This window comes from Melitaea cinxia, chromosome 30 (assembly GCF_905220565.1).
Source record: "Melitaea cinxia chromosome 30, ilMelCinx1.1, whole genome shotgun sequence".
Taxonomy (NCBI): Eukaryota; Metazoa; Arthropoda; class Insecta; order Lepidoptera; family Nymphalidae; genus Melitaea; species Melitaea cinxia.
The window spans coordinates 1,087,179-1,109,355 of NC_059423.1; the positions used below are offsets into that span (position 1 = coordinate 1,087,179).

General features: G+C 33.8%; 1 protein-coding gene across 1 annotated transcript in view; it reads left to right on the top strand.

Annotated features, from left to right (window-relative positions):
- LOC123668303 (acetyl-CoA carboxylase) overlaps positions 1–22,177 on the top strand; it is a 113,714-nt gene that overhangs the window by 20,381 nt on the left and 71,156 nt on the right. The window contains exons 2-3 of the mRNA XM_045602062.1: positions 9,191–9,285; positions 10,124–10,287. Of these exons, the coding sequence (XP_045458018.1) occupies positions 9,191–9,285; positions 10,124–10,287 (259 nt within the window). The remainder of the gene's footprint in view (positions 1–9,190; positions 9,286–10,123; positions 10,288–22,177) is intronic.

A 22,177-nucleotide genomic window follows, 5' to 3' on the forward strand; every position in this document is an offset into this window, starting at 1 on the left:
TCAACGTCTCCCATTTTGCACATTCTTAGCGCCTTGTCCTCATTTTGTAAGCAATGAAAGGTAATTGTACCTAATACCAATAGCAGAATAGCAATAGCAAGGTAGCAATAGGAAGGTTGCAATTGTAAGGTAGCAATAGCAAGGTAGCAATAGCAAGATGGCAATAGCAAGGTAGCAATAACAAGGTAGCAATAGAAAGGTAGCAATAACAAGGTAGCAATAGTAAAGTAGCATTATCGAGATAGAACTAGCAAGGAAGCAATAGTAAGGTAGCAATAACGAGGTAGCAATAGAAAGTTAGCAATAACAAGGTAGCAATAGTAAAGTATCATTATCGAGATAGAAATAGCAAGGTGTCAATAGTAAGGTAGCAATAATTAGCAATAATTAGAGTTTAGCGTGAGCGTGCGTGCGAAGCGGACGTGTTTTAAAACATTTAAAGAGATAATAGTTTGGTCAATCTAATTTCGACCGAATTACAATTATTTTAGTGACTATAGTCGATTGATTAGTGCTGTGTCAATTACGTCCATAACGTTTTATACGTAATCGAATACAAAAACAACATGGATATAGTACACTCACCTACTGGAAACGGCCAAAATATCGAGCGTAGTGGATCGCAACCAAACTTGTCTACTATGGATATGCAAGGAAGAACTTCCAAGGATTTACCTAAAACTACTCTACGCAACAAACGAAAATATTGTCCTGACAATGATGTGAATAATCAACTTGGGGATATTCAAAAACAAATTAATGAAATGATGGCCCTCTTAACAACATCTATAAGCACACAAAAAGAATGTTCAACAAAAATAACAAATGATATAGCTTCTATCAAAAATGAAATGTTCGAAATCAAATCCAGCATTGGGAAGACGCAACAGCAACTGTCAACCATAAACACAGATCACGAAAAGATGAAAGCCGATATTCAAAATATTACTTCTGCCACAGGAAAAATGGAGGCAAGAATTGCGTCTTTAGAATCTAATGTTCTAAAATTAGAAACATCCCACATTGATTCGCATAAAATAGATGAAACAATGCACGAGAGCATGGTGACAGAAATTAGGGAACAAATTCTTCGAAAAAATAATATCATATTATCTGGGATCCCAGAACCACAGTCTAACGATTATAAGGAACGGCGTAGGCAAGATAAAGAAGAGGTTTTTAAGGTTATTACGTCTTTATCAAAGGATTGCCCCGAACCTACTAAAGTTACCAGAATTGGCAAATACAAAGCCAATCATAATCGTGCTATTAAGGTTCACTTTGCGTTAGAACAAACCGCCAAGATGATTCTTCAAAACAGAAAAAAAATTAAAGAAAGCACAATAAAAATTTTCCCAGATCAAACGCCATTTCAACAAACACGTTTCAGAAAATTAAAAGATGAACTAAACCGTCGGATAACAAATGGAGAAGAAAATATACAAATCAAGCACATAAAAGGCATACCTAAAATTGTTACCTCTGCTCCAAAAAACCCCACGATTTAAGAAACCACTCTAAAAAAATCCAAGACACAGCACACCAAGCTTCAAACTCCAAAAATATACAAATTAATTGCATTACAAGCAAGCATACAATAGTAAAGACATTACCTGATAAAAGCCTAAGCATAAACAATACCGAAGACGAAGACAAAATTACTTACCAAGTGACAAACAATTACGACAATCTTGTAATCAACACACAATCCTTGAAGTTCCTATACGCAAATATTCGCAGTGTTGTGACGCCCGGAAAATTTGACGAATTAAAATGTATCGTTCAATCGTTCAAAAGCATAATACATGTGATAGTTTTGACAGAAACGTGGATTAAATCTGATGCCGAAGCCAATAGATTGCAATTTAACGGCTACACGCACTACTATCAGTATAGACAGGATGCTATTGGTGGTGGAGTGTCAATTTTCGTTCATGATTGTTTGAAGCATTATAAGGTTGAGGAACTGGAAAAGGATGGAAATCATTACCTGTGGATCCATTTACAAAAACTCTCAATCGATATTGGTGCAATATATAAACCTGGCAGAACTAACGTTAAAAACTTTTTAGAAACTTTTGCATTACAACTGAATCAAAGAAGAAGGGCCGTGTTATTTGGTGATTTTAACCTGGATCTACTAAACCCTGATAGCACTGTTGAAGCGTACACAGATACACTACTGGAAAATGGGTATGCAGTAATCAATAAAATTTGCCCTGAGTACTGCACACGTGAAACCTCAAAAAGCAAAACTCTTCTTGATCATATATCGACAGACCTCAAAGAAAATAGTTTTCATTTGGCAATTATTGAATCATCATTGTCGGACCACAAGCAAATGTATTTTGAGATAAAGAAGCAACAAATAAAACCTAAGCGAAGAATTGAATATGAAGCACTCGATTATAATAAACTGTACGAAACAATTAAAATATTAAGCTTAGAAAACATCAAAAACAATGAATATAAAAAACTTGAAGACAAACTAATAAAAACTATTGAGGATTGTAAAATAAAAAAAGTCAAAATTATAAACTCACCAAGGCAAGAATGGATTAACAAAGGGATAATCAAAGAAATTAACTATAAAAACAAACTCTGGCATCAACATAAACACAATCCTAAGGATAAAATCACTGAAAATAATTTTATAAAACAAAGAAATTTAGTTGCTAATGAAATAAAAAAAATGAAAAAAGAGTATTTTTACAAGAAATTTACAGACTATAAAAATAAACCATCCAAGATGTGGAAACTTATAAATGATCTATCTAATAACAAAGTTAAGCAATCTTTGGCAGCACCAAAATTACTCATAGGAAATACTTTAATAACTGAAACTAAAGAGATATGTGAACATTTCAACTTATTCTTTTCGACCATCGGAGAGGAACTAGCACAGAAAATAGCTCTTCAGGACCATGATGATAAGATTGTCACTATTACTGAAGTCGATGCGGGTGACGATATACTAACAAATATGAAACCGGCCACGGTAGGTGAAATAATTAAAATAATTAATAACTTGGATTCTAATACTACTTCAGGCATTGATAACATCAGTACTAAATCGATAAAATGTTTAAAAAACCTAATTGCCCCAGAGCTGACTCGATGCTTAAATAACTGTCTAGAACAAGGCACATTTCCTGCTAATCTTAAAATCGCCAAAGTTACACCAATTTATAAATCTGGAAATAAAACTGACCCCAGCAATTACCGACCTATATCAATACTTCCCGTAGTGTCCAAAATTTTTGAGAAGGTAATTTATAATCGTCTTGAAACATATCTAAACTCTATTGATTTTCTTTATCATAAACAATATGGATTCAGGCCTAAATCTAACACACTGTCAGCAACTGTAGATCTAGTTACAAAATTAAAAAATAATATAGATGAAAAAAAAATCGCCATTGGTATTTTTATTGATTTAAAGAAAGCGTTTGATACAGTTTCCCACAAAATTCTCTTAAACAAGATAGGCGATATCGGCATAAAAGGTAAAGCTTTTGAACTGCTTAAATCATATCTCTCTAATCGCTACCAGGTAGTCCAAATTTCAAAATATAAAAGTAGCCCAAAAATAATAACGTGCGGTGTGCCACAAGGGTCAGTTTTGGGCCCGTTGCTCTTTCTAATTTATATTAACTCCCTAAGTAGATTGAGACTCAACGGTGATCTATCACTATATGCGGATGATACAAGCCTGTTTTATTTCGGTGGCGAAATTGAACCAATCATTCAAGACGCGCAAGGTGATCTTAATATATTAAAAACGTGGTTTCAGTCTAACCTACTAACTATAAACCTATCGAAAACAAACTATGTCATTTTTACAGCAAAAAATAAAATAATACCTAATTTCGCACCTTTGAAAATTGATGATTTTGAAATAAAAAGAGTTACTAGTGAAAAGTATCTAGGGCTAATTTTGGATAATCAGCTGACTTGGAAATTACAATTGGAAAAAGTAAAATCAAAGTTAACATCACTTACTGGAGCACTACGCGGAATTGTTCACTGTCTACCACAAAAAGTACGCCACTTTATTTATAACTCTTTGGCAAAGCCACACATAGACTATTTGATAGAGATCTGGGGATCAGCTGCTAAAACTAATCTTAACACTCTTCAAGTCGCTCAAAACAAACTGGTTAAATTACTATTTCATTACGATTTCCTAACACCTTCAACTAAAATATATAAAGATACGAAAATACTTAACATTGAACAATCATACAAATACTATTCTTGCATACTTATAAGAAAAATTATAAATAAAGATGTACGTAGCACTTTAACTTTTACTAAAAAGAAAACTATACAAACAAAAATGTTGAGAAGTTCTAATGACCTAGTTCTACGCCCACCGAGAACAAATTACGGGAAAAGGAACATTACATATGAAAGTGTACAAATATATAATAAAATACCCACAGTTATTAAAGAAGCTAAAAGCATCCTGAAGTTTAAAAAATTGCTAAAAAATTATTTACAAAATCTAAAAATATAATAAAAACAATTATCACAACTACAAACAAAAATTATCATCTAAAATAATGAGTGGAAGTAATAACGTAAATGAAATAAATAAATAAATAATAATAATTAAGAAATAGGTTGCAAAACAATAAAAAAAAAAAACTACAAATTTATACATAAAAAAATATACCTACAAAATATCAAAATAAAATTCTTAGTCTGCAAAAAAAAATATTATTAAAAAACAAAGTCAATTTAATATTATTTACATATGTATATGTTTAAAAGACTCTCACTTTAAATCAAAGTAATAACGTTAAAATAACTAGGAAATAGGTTACAAAATCTCAATAAAAAATAAAGTAATTAATAAATAAAAACCTTAATTATATAATTTTAAAATCACACACATACGAGTAAATATATATTTCGCCTGGCCGCATCTAGTTTAACATTTGAAGATCTGTGTATTTGTTTTGTGTTTCGTCGCTTGCTGCTTTTGTTGCTTTTTTTTTACCACATAGTGACCGGTCTTACCATTGATGTAATGCGTTTCTACCCACTTTTTGGTTTTTGTGACGATATTGTATAATGAACTTTGTTTATTACCGACACGCTCGGCTAGAATTATCGTAAACTTGTAGATATTTAAAAATGTATTCTTTCTAATGTATTTCTCATATAAGTGAATTGTTAATTCTTATGAGAATAAATATCTTTGACCTGAATTAGGTAGCAATAATAAGGTAGCAATAATAAGGTAGCAATAGCAAAGTAGCAATAGCAAAGTAGCAATAGCAAGGTAGCAATAACAAGGTAGCAATAACAGGGTAATAATAGCAAGGCAGAAATAACAAGGTAGCAATAGTAAGGTCTGACAATGATCATGATCCAATTACGTGCTGCGTTGAAAACGTGTCGTGCTGAAACTGTGCCACGCCGGAAGATTGTTACACCGAAAGTGTAGAAAGGAACCCTTAAAATTAAAGGCACTAAAATAGCGGGTAACGTCTCGGGTACTAGCTAGTTTATAATAAATGTATAAAAGGAATCTGTCGTAGGTATTTCCAATAAGGATAGGAATGAGCACGAATTTTATTATAACATTCCTCGGTTCCTTGCAGTAATGGGTCTGTTACCACAGACTTGCTATAAGTTAGTTCGGGCATTAAATCTTTAAGTACTTTTTATTTTATAAGCTTCGGAAGACAGTTCCATGAGTTGATTGCACTACAATATACCTTTAAAAGCGTTAGTAAGTCAGTAATTTTAGATCATTATAATTTGGGGCTTAGAAGTAAAATTATTTATCAGTTATTGCAATGAAAATTCTAAGGTGAATCACAAAATCGTTTTTTTTTTTGGGGGGTGTGATGTACATTTTCGTAATAAAGAAAAAGGTTCGAATGTGACACAAGCTTAGTTAAGTCGTCATTTAACTATACTATTGCCGTACTACGAACAATTACTTGGTAAAATAAATATTAATTAAATTAAATCTCTGAAACGTGTATAACTTACGAAGGTTTTTTTTTTGTATTTGTTATTGTCTGAATGTATTTAAAAAATGTTGCGGTTCGTTGGCTACTTAGGTGTAAATGCGGCAAATGTATTTTTCGTTAACTGTTATAGCTGGAAGTACCGATTTTGTGCACGCTGCTGGCACTGCTGCACTTTCGGTATTTTACATCTATTCTTGGCACTTTGCTATTCAATAATAATAAAAGATGAAATTTACTGTCGTATTTAACAGTATCTTGGCTGCACCAACTTCTGAAGAGGCTAGAAATGTTTATAAATGAGTCCTAATATATTTAAAGAGACGTTGTTGATTTAGTTAAAAACGATGGAGGTGACGTGGTCACTGTGTGACAATACCTCCTATTTTTTTAAAGAATAAAAAAAAAACAAATTTAGCGTTCAGGAAATACGAAAATAAACATAATCCGAGAAAAACTTCTCTAAGTTCTATACGTATACAAACATTTGTCATGGAACGCAAATTGTTGCTGTAGCCAACTTCGCTAAACAATCAATAAAAAACCGGTTTAATAGGACTAAAACTCCGAGTAAAAAAAATATTGTATCCCTTACGTAGCGTACGTCTGCAAGACAATTCAATCGCATTTCTGACCGTTTTCCTATTACGTTTCCTAAGAAACAACCCTATAATTGATTGATGTCAGAATTCTTAAATAACGGGGTCCGCTCTTTTTGTACCAGTCCTCTGCCCACGGACTAAAACCTCTGGGGTGTTTCTTCGCTCGCCTGGGGCGGGATCACGAGGACGCTAAGCGCTTCCGCGATCCCGCCGGCGTTGCCCAATTAGGTCTCGTTACCATAAGCCCAGTCCCCTGCCCATAGATTGCTTGGGAGAAGTCGATTTATCATCGGTAAGGTCACCTGTTGCAACTGATGTGACTTTGTTATTTTTAATTTTATATTTTGTTGCTTTTTGTATTGGTATACAAAATTATGGCAACTGGGGAAGCTTAAATAATAAATACTTTTTGTGCTTGATTTTAGACAGACAAATTGTTTCTAAAAATATTCCTCTTAAATTTTTTTTTGTTATCAAGTAAATGTATAAATTAAAATTTGACCAACATTTTTAATTAGTTATATTTGTTTAATTTTCGAGATTGTCTGCTCTACCATTAATATCTCTGTGGTCATAACTCTCTTCATTGTCGAGAAATAGGTTTTTGCTCACCTTTATAAATTCAATATTAAAAATGTATGAATACCTATTTAAATTATAAATAGATAATAGTACAGGTCAGGGTAAAGTACGAAATATCTCATACAATATCTAGGACAGAGATCCCGACTGTGGAAGTACATCTTACAGAAGATCACAGCTAAATAACCCTGCTCCAAACATAATTATGACCAAAATAAAAGGTTAATGAAAATATATTGGTATCCAAGACAAAAGCTTAGGCACAAGACAGACTTAAAATTGAACTTAAGCCACTTCTATTTGACTGTTTTTTCTTTATACAGCTTAGAAATGGTATGTAGCGTGTTGTGTACTACATGTAAAATAATTATGACGAGTAAAAATTCGGTGTTTGACGAATTTGAATTTCTAATTGGTAACAAACTTTCAGCAGTAAATATATGTTATACTAGCTGACCTATGGACACTGCTGGTCGTAAAACTCTTACACACTATACAAATATTCCGAGTTTATTAACCGGCTTCAAAGAAAGGGGGGTGGTCTCAATTCAACATTATTTTTTATGAGTCTTTTCTCATAGCTTCTTACCCGGTGAACCGATGTCATGTTGTTACATTTAAATTTGACCTGATGAGTAATTTTTGAGTAGTCCCTAATAATGCGTACTTACTTGACTATTTTTTTGTCTACCCACGTTGTATTACTGTAGGTGTCGATGTACTTGAAGTCGGTTTTGTTTCGTTTGCGACGATCAACAACTACAGTTTCTGTCCAAAGGCAGTGTATCTTATGTTTATGTTGATCTTTATTTATTTATTTATTCCATCATCTTACATCTAGCATTACAGGATATTATCCTAATGCGTTAGTGTCGTTGTCGTATTGCATACATGTCATATGAAGATAAAAATACAAAAATTGATATCACATTCAATTCCATAATTTCATTTACCAGAACAAAACAAAACTATTACTAAAATTCGCAATACATAGTTAAATTGTATAATCTATATTAATAAAAACTATAATAATTTCATCACTTCAATAATTTTCATTAAAAAATAAAATAAATTAAATTAAAACCAATAAATAAATTTATAACCTGGTTAATCTTCCTTCTTACATCATGTGATTAAACGTAGGTACTATTTGTGGATAAATTTTTCTTTGTACGAATAAAATGAATACAATGGTCTTGACGATGAAGTAAATTTTATTCAAAAGGATTAAAATGTCATGCTTACGTATCGTGCTCATGTATTACCGTCTAAATAATAATATTAATAATAATAAACACAGTTTATGTATTACATTCAAAGTAGTAACTGCGGAATTTCTTACCGATTCTTTTTTGCAGAATCTACATTCCGAATCGGCGGTAGCTTGACATTTAAAAATAATAATCACTTTTACAAATTTATAATTTATAAAATGATGATTAATTTAGCAAATTTTTAATTTATAAAATGATGATTCGAAAGTGCTATTTAAGTTATTTTGTATTTGATTTGAAACACTATTATATCCCATAAAGAAACGTAAGAAAAGAGTGATACATAAAAAGAAAGATGTGCAAAGGCGGCCTTATCGCTAACAGCGATTTCTACCAGACCACCTTTTGGTGTGGGACAGGCATAAAATTTGATTTAAAAAACACTTAAAATAAATCGGACAGAGTCATGGTACCGAAATCAACTAACAGTCTTAGTAGACGTCATTTTCATCGTCTTTATTAAATATAACAACCACTTCCTTAACCTAATGTACCCTAGTTATTAAACATTACAACCATTTACTTAACCTAATGGAACTTAGTGTTGGCTAAGAGGAACGAAACCCGCAGAAAAAACTCGATGCTCGCTAATAATAATAAATGGCTTATTCTTAGAGCAATTTTACAATCAGAACAAATTGCTAAATATATTTAGTCAGGCGCTGTTTTATCTCTTGCATATATCGTTACATAAGTATGTATTTATACGAAAAAAAAATATGTCAAAATTATTATTTATTTTAAGATATGGAGCATACTGATCAGGAGCAGGTGCGCTGCTCGTCGAGCGAGAGTGATAACTTCGAGAAGATCGATTCAGATGAAACTAAACCAGATAACGTAAGTACATAACCTAATTATCAACATATTTGTTATCTTTAACACATGGTTTAATACGATAGTAATAGGCATTTTTTCTTCAACCGTGACGCAAACAACTACTCTTTATTGTACACCATATTTTTTTTATTAACATTAAATAAAATATTTAAAACCTTCCTCGTGTCGACTCGTGTGAACAAAATCTTGAAATTAATAATAAACTAAATCTTAAAATTCTGAAATCTTGTATCAATAGAACAGTTGAAATGTTATCAAGACAAATGTACAAGACTGGAAGACATGAAGTGATCCTATTGCTAAGCGATCTCTTCCAGGCAGTATAAGCAGAAAATAAAGTCATGCTAAATCAAGAGGTAGGTCTTATCTTTATGCCTAATATTACCGTGATTACGAATGTGTAACTATTTTAAGTAATGGTCGCCCGTCGTGTGGTGAGTTAGGTATAGAGCTCCTGGGAGAGATTGAGGGCGGCGTTAGCAACGCGGTTGCTATACTTTTTGTGTTGCAATCGTCTATAAGTTACGGTAACCGCTTACCTTCAGGCGTACGCTTAAAACAATCATCATCATCATCATCATTCCAGCCTATTGCAGTTCACTGCTGGACATAGGCCTCTACAAGTTCGCGCCAAGAATGCATGTACTCATGTGTGTTGCCCATAATCACCACACTGGGGAGGCGGGTTGTTGACCGCAGGACTGGCTTTGGCGCGCCTAAGACGCTGCTGCCCGTCTTTGGCCTTAAAACAATCATCTTTATACAAATTAACTTTTCAAACTTGCATCACTTGTTGCATAAAAACAATTAAAACTGATGATATACTGCTTATTTCCAGGGCTCACGCTTCGTGGTCGGCGACGAAGCATCAGACGAGCAGGGGGATGATGGACCAGCGAATGAGGGGGGAGACTTCTTCCCTAACGCACCTCCCCCAAATATACGTCCTAAGATGACCATCGCTCAACAACTGGCACTCGCCGAAAAAAGAAGCAAACTCAGGTAGGAATAGTTTGTATTTATCGTTTTTTATGTAATTTAAGTTTATATTTTGAGTGACGCCTCGCACAGGTAAGTGCAGCGTTGGAGGAGCCCAGTAGGTAGACAGATGACAGCCAACGATCCGCTGGCAGCTGCTGGATGCAAGCGGCGCTAGATCGCGAAATGTGGATGACGTCCATCGGTTGACAATGATTATGATGATGATTTGGAGTGATGACTTAGTAATATAATTATATTTGAAGATACGTTGGTACAGTGGTCACATCAACTCGCTAATATGCTAGCAGCAAATATTTGTACCTGTAGGCCATAAAAATGTATGTCGTGGTCTGTGGGTGATTATGTTGTGTGTGTTTTCGTTACGGATGTTGACACGGATATTAAATAATTTCGGATTATCCGTTAGTTACGAATAGTTTCGATTGCGGTTATTAGAATCGAGGAGCCAAACATGTTGTTATTTGATTTTATTTTTATTATTTGGAGCGAAACCGAGTGATGAATTGTTATAATATTTAATCTTAGTACTTTATGAAAAAACCCGCTCTGGTGTAGTGGTGCGAATATTCGCCTAAAACACCAACGGTTTGCGGGTTCAATTCCCGCTCGGGATGGATATTTGTATTTTTACAAACATTACTTTCCGGTTTGGATGTCTGATCTTGTGAGTCTCCCCACCGTGCCTCGGAGAGCACGTTAAGCCGTCGATCCCGGTTGTTATCATAAATATCTGATAGCGATCGTTACTCGTAGTATGGAACATTTCCGCCAACTCGCAGTGGAGCAACGTAGTGGATTAAGCTCCAATCCTTCCCCTATGTGGAGAAAGAAGCCTATGCCCAGCTGTGGGATGTTACACTGATACATATATAGAAAATTGCGATAAAACTCCACAATAATGTTTCCATTGCAATTTAGCCTTACAAGTGACAGGTGATGAATGAGTAGACCAAAGGACGCGCACGGCTTGTGTGTTAAACACATTGTATTACATGGATAGTTAAGATTCCTTCCATGTTTCAACATATCCAAAGGTCGGCAAACAAGTGTACGGCTTACCTGATGGTAAGAGATTACCGTAGCTTATAGACGCCTGCAACACTAGAAGCATCGTAAGCGCATTGCCGACCCAATCCCCAATCCCCAGGAGCTCTGGTCACCTTACTCACCAACAGAAACACAATACTGCTTGAAAACAGTATTAATTAGCTGTGATCTTCTGTAAGGTCGAGGTACTACCCCCGTCGGACTGCTCCGTATTTTGAGCAGGAAATTCCTGCTGTGCCCTACCTCAGTTTCCATTACTCTTATGGACACTATGAATAAAATTACTTAAATCTCATAAAAAATATGGATAAATGCAGACCAAATTCTCATAGATCTCGTAATCTTCCATAACTCTATCCCTTAATCCTACTGGAGGTCGTTGTGTGTAAACCGTTTATTATTATTGTTATTATAAAATCAAAAATTAGTAGGCAATATAATTGTTACGTATAATATATAACCTACTTTCTAAAGTAAGTAGTGTATGTATTACTTACCAGATATATTTTTTGCCTTTTGGTTTTTTTTTTGTGCTCTCGGACTTCTGTACCCCGCAATAACACCATAAATAAGTTTGCTGTTGTTAACTGCCATTGTACTAATATTTTTGTATGTGTCTTTTCAGAGCATTAAAGAATATATATATATGTATGTATAATGTATACAAAGTATGTACTTACCTATGAAGTAGCACTTAACAAAACAATCCATTCTTATAGATAAGTATATAATCCGTCTAATGTCACGACTGCAAAAGTAAACAAACTACAGCGACGCTAATTTTATTATTATTAAAATTAGATGAAAACATTCTCACTGTTAAAAATGACGTAAAAATAAATTTAAATTAATAATACAATATGACAATTCCAATATTAAGGAAAATAAAGTTTTTTTTTTTACAAAATACAAGCGTAAGAAACAAATATTATAACGCTAAGTTTAAAAGTACGCATTTTAATGATTATCCGGTCAAAGTTTAACTTCTTAATTTGTGAGGATAATATCTCGTACGACTACGATGAGGTGATGTCACAAATGGCGCGAAAAGTGTCAAAATAAAACTCAGTCCGTGTCTAGCGTCCACCATTGACGCTCGATGTATTGATAAAACAATTACGAAGAAGTTGTTTGTAAAAAAATACAAATTAAACGTTATTTAAATTTTAAAATTAAGTATAATTAAGGTTTGTCCTTTATTTTATAGATGTGCTGTTAATTTTTTTTAACCTCTGTGAATATTCAAGTGATGTACAGTGATTGTCGATAAATAATATCGATATGATGAAGCATTCCTGTATAAATGCTTATAATTTGTTAAATATCGTACGATAAGCCAGATTATAACTGATAAGGCAAATTGCATCTATATATTTATTGTTGATATGTTATCACGTAAATATCTATCACATAAAGTTTCTTATTATGTTCTAACAGTTTTATTTATTTGTTTGGTATAATCGCTTCCTATTGTGCTCTATTATATTTCTAGTGATAATTCATGTTAAAACTTAATTTATTATGGAGTAAGTATAATTTAATATCGTTAGATAATTTAATTTTTATTTGATTTTTTTAAGGATTTTTATATATAATATTTTCGTGGATTATAACTATTTGTGTTTGGAGTTTCGTTAGAAAAACGAATGAAAAAATTAATATTTTTTGTATATGTTACGTTCGAAGTTAGAAAAATTCAATATCTTTGGTATTCTCCTGTTTGCGGCAAAGATAATTAGGTTATGTTTATACTATGAATCATTTATTACTTTTTTAAAAAAAATCTCACTTATTGTGGGATATGCAAGACAACATTACATATTAAGTAATATATTATGTCTATTAGATTGTAAAGTATTGTGATATCAACAAACATACATACAATTATTATTATTTTTTCTAATATCATATCAAAAATCGACCGTTCCAGCGGTGATCGAACCTGCATCTCCGAACGATTTACCCGTTAGACCGAAATTTTTGATATGATGATTTTATATACAGTTCTAAGCGACCGTGACATATACTATATATTATCTGTACCTCCCTTGCATTACAACGTTATTACTGATAAATCATCGTAACTTAAGCCACATTATTGCGAAGACATTGTCAATAATGTTGAAAAAATGACACCACTAATTGAATTTTAGAACTCTTGCAAGTAAGTTGCAAGCATTTTTATGTTACTACATTACTCCTATGAATCTCCAAAAAAAAAGAAAAAAATTCGGTTTGCAAATCAATATATTGTGTGTGTGAGGATATGAGAAAGAAAAGCGCTGAAGTGACGAATAATAGAGAGGAATGGAACAGGAAAACATGTTGTGCCTACCCCACATAAGTGGGATACGGGCAGGGAGATGATGATGACTTAATGTCAATATCGATTGTGATATTTATAAAAACGTAACATACATAGGCACATCCTATTGATATTAAAATATTTGCAATAGTATAATAGATTAGGTAAACTGCGAACGTTTTAAATTTACCTAAAATGTTTAGCACCGTTACTGATGTTCATACTTTTTTTAACTTCTATTTTAAACTAACTTGAGTTTTTTATTTAAACTTATTCAGAATTTTAACGTAGGTAATGAAGGTCAGCTTGTAGAGAACCTTGATAAGTTTTTTCGAAGGTTGACCTCTTATGATATAATTTTCATTAATCTATAATTATATTATAATACGTGAAGCAATAACTTTGTACTTTTACGAAAATTGCGCGGACGGAGGAGTATGAAATTTCTCACACTTGTAGTTTGTATAGAGAAGGAGTGCAGAATGTTAATTTTTTTTTAATTACGCATAAAAGCATTAAATCAATAAAAAAAAAACATTACACACACTACCGTGTAATTGATACACACACGCATATTATACTCTTTTGTTGATTGTCAGTCTGTAGTAAAATTCAAAACTAAAAAAAAAACGGTTCTGTAGGTTCATAATATCTTGGTTTTCTTTTATTTAAATTTTTAATAATGGTCTAATTTCGACATCTGGGTGACCATTAGTATTGAATAATGAGTGAAATTGATCCATTTATATGTAAACGGATTAAAATGTAGTCGTTTTGAACGATATAAAAATGGCTAACCAAGAATATGAAACGAAAATGTAATTGAAACAAATACTAACTTCAGTTTTAATAAAAACATTAATTTAGTTTCCCACAACTAATGAACATTTTACCAAAAGTACCTTATCTTATCAACGAGTTTTGATTTAACATGTACGTACCTTTACTAAACATAATCAGACAAACAACGCATTTTTTCAAATAAGAGGGACTGCCACTAGTAATAATACCCTAATTACAACTTACCCCTACCAACACAATTATTAATAATTCGGTTTATTAATAAATAAACCGAAAAACCCATAGATACTGATATTATAAAATTGAAGAGTTTGTGCTGTGTGGTTACGGCAGTAAAGAATACAGCCACCCCCTCTCTTCCCTTGGGTGTCGTAGGAGGCGACTAAGGGATAACACAGTTCCACCAACACCTTGGAACTTAAAATGACGACCAATGTTGCGATAATCATCCAACTGCTGGCTTTGAAATACACAGGCCGAATAGTATTCGGTGCGACAAAGCCAGCCCTGCGGTCACCAACCCGTCTGCCCAGCGTAGTGACTATGGGCAAAACACACAAGTCAACAAGTTCGTGCCAAAAATGGCGCGATCTTGTGGAGGCCTATGTCCAGTAGTGCACTGCGATAGGCTGAAGTGATGATGATGATGAGATGATGTTGATGAAGAGTTTGTTTAAACACGCTAATCTCAGTATCTATTGGTTCGAATTGAAAAATTCTTTTTGTGTTGATATTCCATTTACCATGGAAGGCTATAGGCTATATAACTCAACTGAGGTAGGGCATAGCAGGAATTTCCTGCTCAAAATATGGAGCAGCCCGACTGGGGTAGTTCTCGACCTTACAGAAGATCACAGCAAAATAATACTGTTTTCAAGCAGTATTGTGTTCCTGTTGGTGAGTAAGGTGACCAGAGCTCCTGGGGGGATTGGGGATTGGGTCGGCAACGCGCTTGCGATGCCTCTGGTGTTGCAGGTGTGTCTATAAGCTATGGTAATCGCTTACCATCAGGTGAGCCGTACGCTTGTTTGCCGACCTAGTGTCATAAAAAAAAAATATATATAATATTCAATTTAATGCGGGTAAAACCGCAGGGCTCAGCTAGTTTAATATATAATTATAAGGGCTGGTTATTCAGGTTTTTGATAAAATTTATCTCGTGTATAAGTTACTAAGGCTTTATTAGCAGGAAGAAAAATTGGTCCTTAGTGTCTGTTTCACATTAATTAAAATCTCTACCTAATTGCGAATACAAATATCTGATAGGTAAAGTGGATTTTAATAATCAAAAAGAAAAACATCATAAAATTGTCTATTAAACACCGTCATACGCCAATTAGCCGTATCAGCAACATAAGAAACGGGCATTTAATGTATCATCATCATTACAGCCTATACAGTCCACTGCTGGACATAGGCCTCCACAAGTTTACGCCAAAAATAACGTGAACTCATGTGTTTTGCCCATAGTCACCACGCTGGGCAGGCGGGTTGGTGACCGCAGTACTGGCTTTGTCGCACCGAAGACGCTGCTCCCCGTTTTCGGCCTGTGTATTTAAAGCCAGCAGTTAGATGGTTATCCCGCCATCGGTCGGCTTCTTAAGTTCCAAGGTGGTTGTGGAACCTTGTTATCCCTTAGTCACCTCTTACGACACCCACGGGAAGAGAGGGGGTGGCTAAATTCTTTAGTGCCGAAGCCACACAGCACATTTAATGTATATTTCACTTCAACAGGGCACTTTCACAGGGCATTTAATGTATATTTCACTTCAATTAATAAACTCTAACTTTCGAATTTCATTGATAACTTTGGTAGTGATTACGGAAAATAGAAGGATATATCATAACCCTTTATCTATTAGATATCGTTATGTATATGACAGATAATAATCAGCAATATAAGAAACATACCCTTAATAACATAAATAGTAAACCTTTCAAACAACCTCTTAAGATAAGTCGGTAAAGTGATTGAAATACTTACTGTTAATGTCATGTAATGAGAGGCCGCGGAAGAAAATGCAGTGAACACGATTGTATAACCAGTTTGCTTGTTACTTTCTTAAATTAAAAAAAATGTTAGTTTACGTACAACAATATTATATTTCTGCATATTTTACATATTTTAGCCAGCATGTTGTGTAACTTGATACGGCAGAATTTCTTTTTTTAAGCGTTAATTTTAATGAAAAAAAGAATGCGATCGATAATTAGTGATGTAGAGCAATGATCGTGCGGTGATTGCGCGATAGTCGCATTATTGATTTAATTTGCGAATATTCTGTTATTTATTGAATTGGTCAGAGTATATAGATAAAGTATCGTGACTTGTTTTGAGGAGGCCTATGTCCAGCTGTGGACTGCAATAGGCTGAATTGATGACAGATGATATACTTAGATAAATTTGTTACGTCTCTAGTATGTTTAACCCAAACCAAATTTCAACATATTTTGTCTACTATTATAAAATGAAAATGTGAACTTATACGAGTATGTCATGAGTTGCTTAACTTCACTATTCCTTTTTTCGAGAGCAGAAAGCCTGTGTTCATAAATACCATAGCATATTTCAATCCCCAATCCCATCCAGATCCGATCAATCTTTGAGCATGATTGAATAAAAAAAATGTTCCATCCATCACTCCGCATTTACGATAATTGTGTGACAATTGCTATGTTCGATTGTATTAGCGATATTTAAAAAACCGGTATTGTTCGATTGGGGAAAATAATAAAAAAAAATGACAAAGGAGATACTGACTGAGATTTAAGGAAAATTGACGTAACAGCGATGAAATAATGTGTTTGTTCAATTATCTTATTTAACATTGAAAATGCAATAACTTTGATGGGTGGATTCAGTCAATCCAGAACACCTAAATGGATATGGATGAAGCTTGATACATAAACAGCTTTAGGTTCAGAATGTGTTAAAATAGATTTCTTTTATGCAGCTAGTTTTATTAATGTTAAAAATGAGTAAGATTGTGAAAATGAGTGGGTGTCTGTTACTCTTGGTACGTACTCGTAGATAGCTTGAGGTCCAGTAGAACGTAAGCTATATTTTCTCTAAATTCCTAGATAATAGGAAGTTACGCGAGTGAAACCATAAAACATAGCTTTTGTATAAATATATACGCTTCAGTCTGTAACATCCCACTGCTGGGCATAGGCCTATTTACCCATGTAGGAGAAGGACCAGAGCTTAATCCACAACGCTGATCCAATGCGAGTTGGTGGATATATTCCCTACTGAGTAACGATCGCGATCAGGTACATGATAACAACCGGGACTGTTCTCCGAGGCACGGTAGAGAGACCCACAAGGACTGTACAAATACCCAGACCACGGCAAACATTTGCATGTCCCATACAAATGTTTGTCATGTGCTGGGATCGAACCCGCAACCGCCGGTGCAACAGCTACAAAACAGTGCTGCGACCGTTGCGCCAACGCTACTGTATATTAAATAACTTATTTTACATTTACTCAATGTCGTACAATAAAGTTTTTTCTATCAGTAATTACATCCTTGGTACTGGCGTAATTAATAAATCATTACCTGTGTAGAACAAATTATGATCAATCATAAATAAAGTATGACGTAAATACCTGAATAGTATTTAACGAAAATAATTCAGTTGTGAGTTAAAAAAATAACAACAAAATTGAAACATAAAAATTCAAACAGAAGAAACTGGACAAAAACGGTTTTGGAATTTCCGTTACTTGTGTGTAAATTATTATGGCGAGGTAAGAAAAAAATGGCGTTTTGAATAACCGAATAAAAAATGTTGAAGTATTATGATTACTAACATAGTCATAAATGTATTATACATATGGAGATATTTACTAGGTTCTTTTGTATTTCAAAATGATCAATGATAAACACAAAAACAATACCCTTAACATTTTAATATGGACACAAAGTTCAATAGGTACTTTATTCTTAATAGTATAATACATATAATGATATTGTGTGACACAGTTTTTAGACTATCAAGGTCACTTGTACCAAGATTTATGTGGATAATGGTATGTTAAATAAATATAATATAATCACACGGTCATCTGTTCCTATGGTAAGCAATTTATAGCCATTTTTTATAAATATTCATAGAAATAATAGATATAAAAATCATCATCATCATCATCATTTCAGCCTATTGCAGTCCACAGCTGGACGTAGGCCTCCACAAGTTCGCGCCGAAAATGCCGCGAACTCATTGTGTTGCCCATAGTCACCACGCTGGGCAAGCGGGTTAGTGACCGCAGGGCTTGCTTTGTCACCCCTAAAACGCTGCTGCCCGTCTTCGACCTGTGTATTTCAAAGCCAGCAGTTGGATGGTTATCCCGCCATCGGTCGGCTTTTTAAGTTCCAAAGAGGTAGTGGAACTGTGTTATCCCTTAGTCACCTCTTACGACATCCACGGGAAGAGAGGGGCTGGCTATATTCTTTTATGCCGTAACCACACAATAATTGAATAAAGTTTTTTTTTATTTTGATTTTCGTATCCAATTTTACACGTGTATAAAGCACTAGCTTCTGCACGCGACTTTGTCCGCGTGGACTCCGCTCCTATTGATCTTAGCGAGATGATATAAAGCCTATAGGCTTCCTCGATAAATGGGCTATCTAACACTGAAAGAATTTTTCAAATCGGACCAGTAGTCCCTTTTTTTGGTATCGCAGTGGAACCCATTTCTGGTGATATCCAGGATGCCCGGGTAGGCATTCCTAGACCGGGAGCAGTAGCCCCTGAGATTAGCGCGTTCAAACAAACAAACTCTTCAGCTATAATATTAGTAAAGATAGTTCGTACGCGCTTTAAAACTGTTACAGTACTATCAAGTGAACGCGGTTACATGATTTTATAAAAGACTTCCTTTTTAGTTTATATTACTTTTATATTAAGGGCCTATTGTCATGCGAACGCGGATTTGATCCCGCTCGTGAAATGATTATACAGGTTATATGGATGCTAGACACGGCTTAGTCGCTTGTTGCTTGAACTTGAATTCCCATTTCAGTTATCAAGGAAATTCTCTAGGTTCCAAGGCTAAATTTAAAATTTGTTGAGATTTAAAATTTGAAAGTATAATTATTATATTATATATATTATATTATCCTGATCGATAAAAAAAATCGATGAAAACAGAATAATACACCGTAATCCCCCCCCCCCCCCCCCTAGAAGTTGCTCGATTCTCAGACCTACCCGATATGCACACAAAAAAAAACATAACATTCGGTTCAGTTTTGGAGGGGTGTTGTAACTAACATTATGACATGAGAATTTTATATATAAAATTATTTGAGAAAATCGGTTAAATTGATGAAAATATAAAATTCTAAACATTAATCCATGATGATGGTATTACTTATGTTCATATATTTTATATTGTGTATTTTAAACATTTTATTATATTAAAATATATCTCTCTTGTATAGCTTAGTTAATCCACGTAAGTTTGTCCTCATGACATTGAGTGTTTGAAGCGATTATGTCAGAATATGTGAATTATTAAAATTAATACTTTTAAAAAACTTCAGTCAGTATCACGTTTGTATTTTCTTGTCTTGTATTTGTTGTTATAGCAGCATCAGTCTAGTGTCATAGCGTCATCTGTAAAATTTTCAACTGTCTAACTGTCACGGTTCATGAGATACAGTCTGGTGACAGACGGACGGATAGCGGAGTCACAGTATACAGAGTCCCGTTTTACCCTTTGGGTACGGAACCCTAAAACAGTGCTAAAATTGTCTGTAGATATTATTATCAATTCGCACAAAAATCACAAAAATAGAGAGTTTTCAAAAGCAATATTTATGGCGACTCGCAGGCGACCGACTTGACCATTTTTGAAAATGTACAGTTATCGATAAAATTGAGTCAAATGAGATACTAAAATACAAAAATTGGTTGTCAGTAAAGTTTTTTTTACGGATGATAGTTTAATATGACAACGTCATAACAAAACATCTCCTCAGACGCATATGCCAATCGACTGGAAGAGAGAGAGATGCGGTGCAAGCGTACAATGAGCGTAACGGGCCAATGAGTCATCCTTTTTAGTGTATGCAACCGTCGTTCATCGTTTTATTAGACGTTGTCACGTCAAAAATACAATACTGTTGCTGGGCGATATTAAAATATTAAACATTTCTATTTCATTTACATATTATATATATATATATATATATATATATATATATATATATATATATATATATATGTAAACGAACACAAACACTTTGTTGTAAACCTAAGGCTAATTCAGTCGTTTAAGTCAACTAACCTCTAAAGGCTTGAAGTAACAAACATTCAGTTACATTGCTTGGACAATGACAGCATTAGCTAATATTTATTTCACGTTTATGTGTCAACACAAATATAAAGAAGCAGAAACGTCCGTTTGTTTAAATCCTCTTACAACAGGATTTATTAACAGTCGTGAAATAATTTTTATGTCATTATGTCATTTAATTAAATTGTTATCAAATGAATGGTAAAAATAGAAATTTTGGAGTATCGATTTTATATAGTATAGTGTGCTGTGTGGCTACGGCACTAAAGAATTTAGCCACCCCCTCTCTTCCCGTGGGTGTCGTAAGAGGCGACTAAGGGATAACAAGGTTCCACAACCATCTTGGAACTTAAGAAGCCGACCGATGGCGGGATAACCATCCAACTGCTGGCTTTGAAATACACAGGCCGAAGACGGGCAGCAGCGTCTTTGGTGCGACAAAGCCAGTACTGCGGTTACCAACCCGCCTACCCAGCGTGGTGACTATGGGCAAAACACATGAGTTCACGTTATTTTTGGCGTAAACTTGTGGAGGCCTATGTCCAGCAGTGGACTTATAGGCTGTAATGATGATTTTATATAGTAGTAACATCAGAAAATATGCTTATTGAGAAATTCTTCAGATTACAAGAAAACATGTTATAACCATATGAGTAGTATTACAAATGCGGGTAAAAACGCGTGGGTAAACAAACTAGTGACAGTGAAATCGTTTTCAACAAGATACAAAAAAAAATTAAATTTATCGATAAACGTTTTCACGTCACAATTTTTTGACTATAATTACGTAACTATTACCGTGTCGACACATATTTAAATACACTATCAGAATACGTATCTTCATTGAACAAATTGTAATTCAATACTACACTTTGTTTCAATTTTATTTTATTACTTTCGAATTTTGTTACGATTACATATTTTAATCGGTAGTAATTAATCGGTAAATCTTTTTTAGACGTTCTTATATGTTAAAAAAAAAGAAAAGAATTAATGAATTAATTATTTTTATACTGAAAATATTTCATTAAATAATTAGATATATTTATATTTTTAAATAGTAGGATGAAAATTGATAAATTAAATTTTTAGTATTGTTATTAAAAAATTATAAAATTCTTTGTTGACTAACGATATATAGAAAAGGTGGTTGGTTATACATCCAGATTCTTTATTCAAAAACTGTGCTTGTTGTTTTTGAAATGACTGTTACTGTTGGCCCTACTGGCCTTTACAAACGTCACCGGTAAGAGGGGCTGGTACTATAGACATCTCCGTATTTTATTATTATAATCTTTGATAGGCACCCTTGTCGTGTGATCCCATCGATATTTGAGCCATCTCTATTAAATACATATTGAATTGACAATTTTTTTAACTACCTACGTTGTAATTACTTGTTGATGTAAATAGGTCGGTTTGATTAT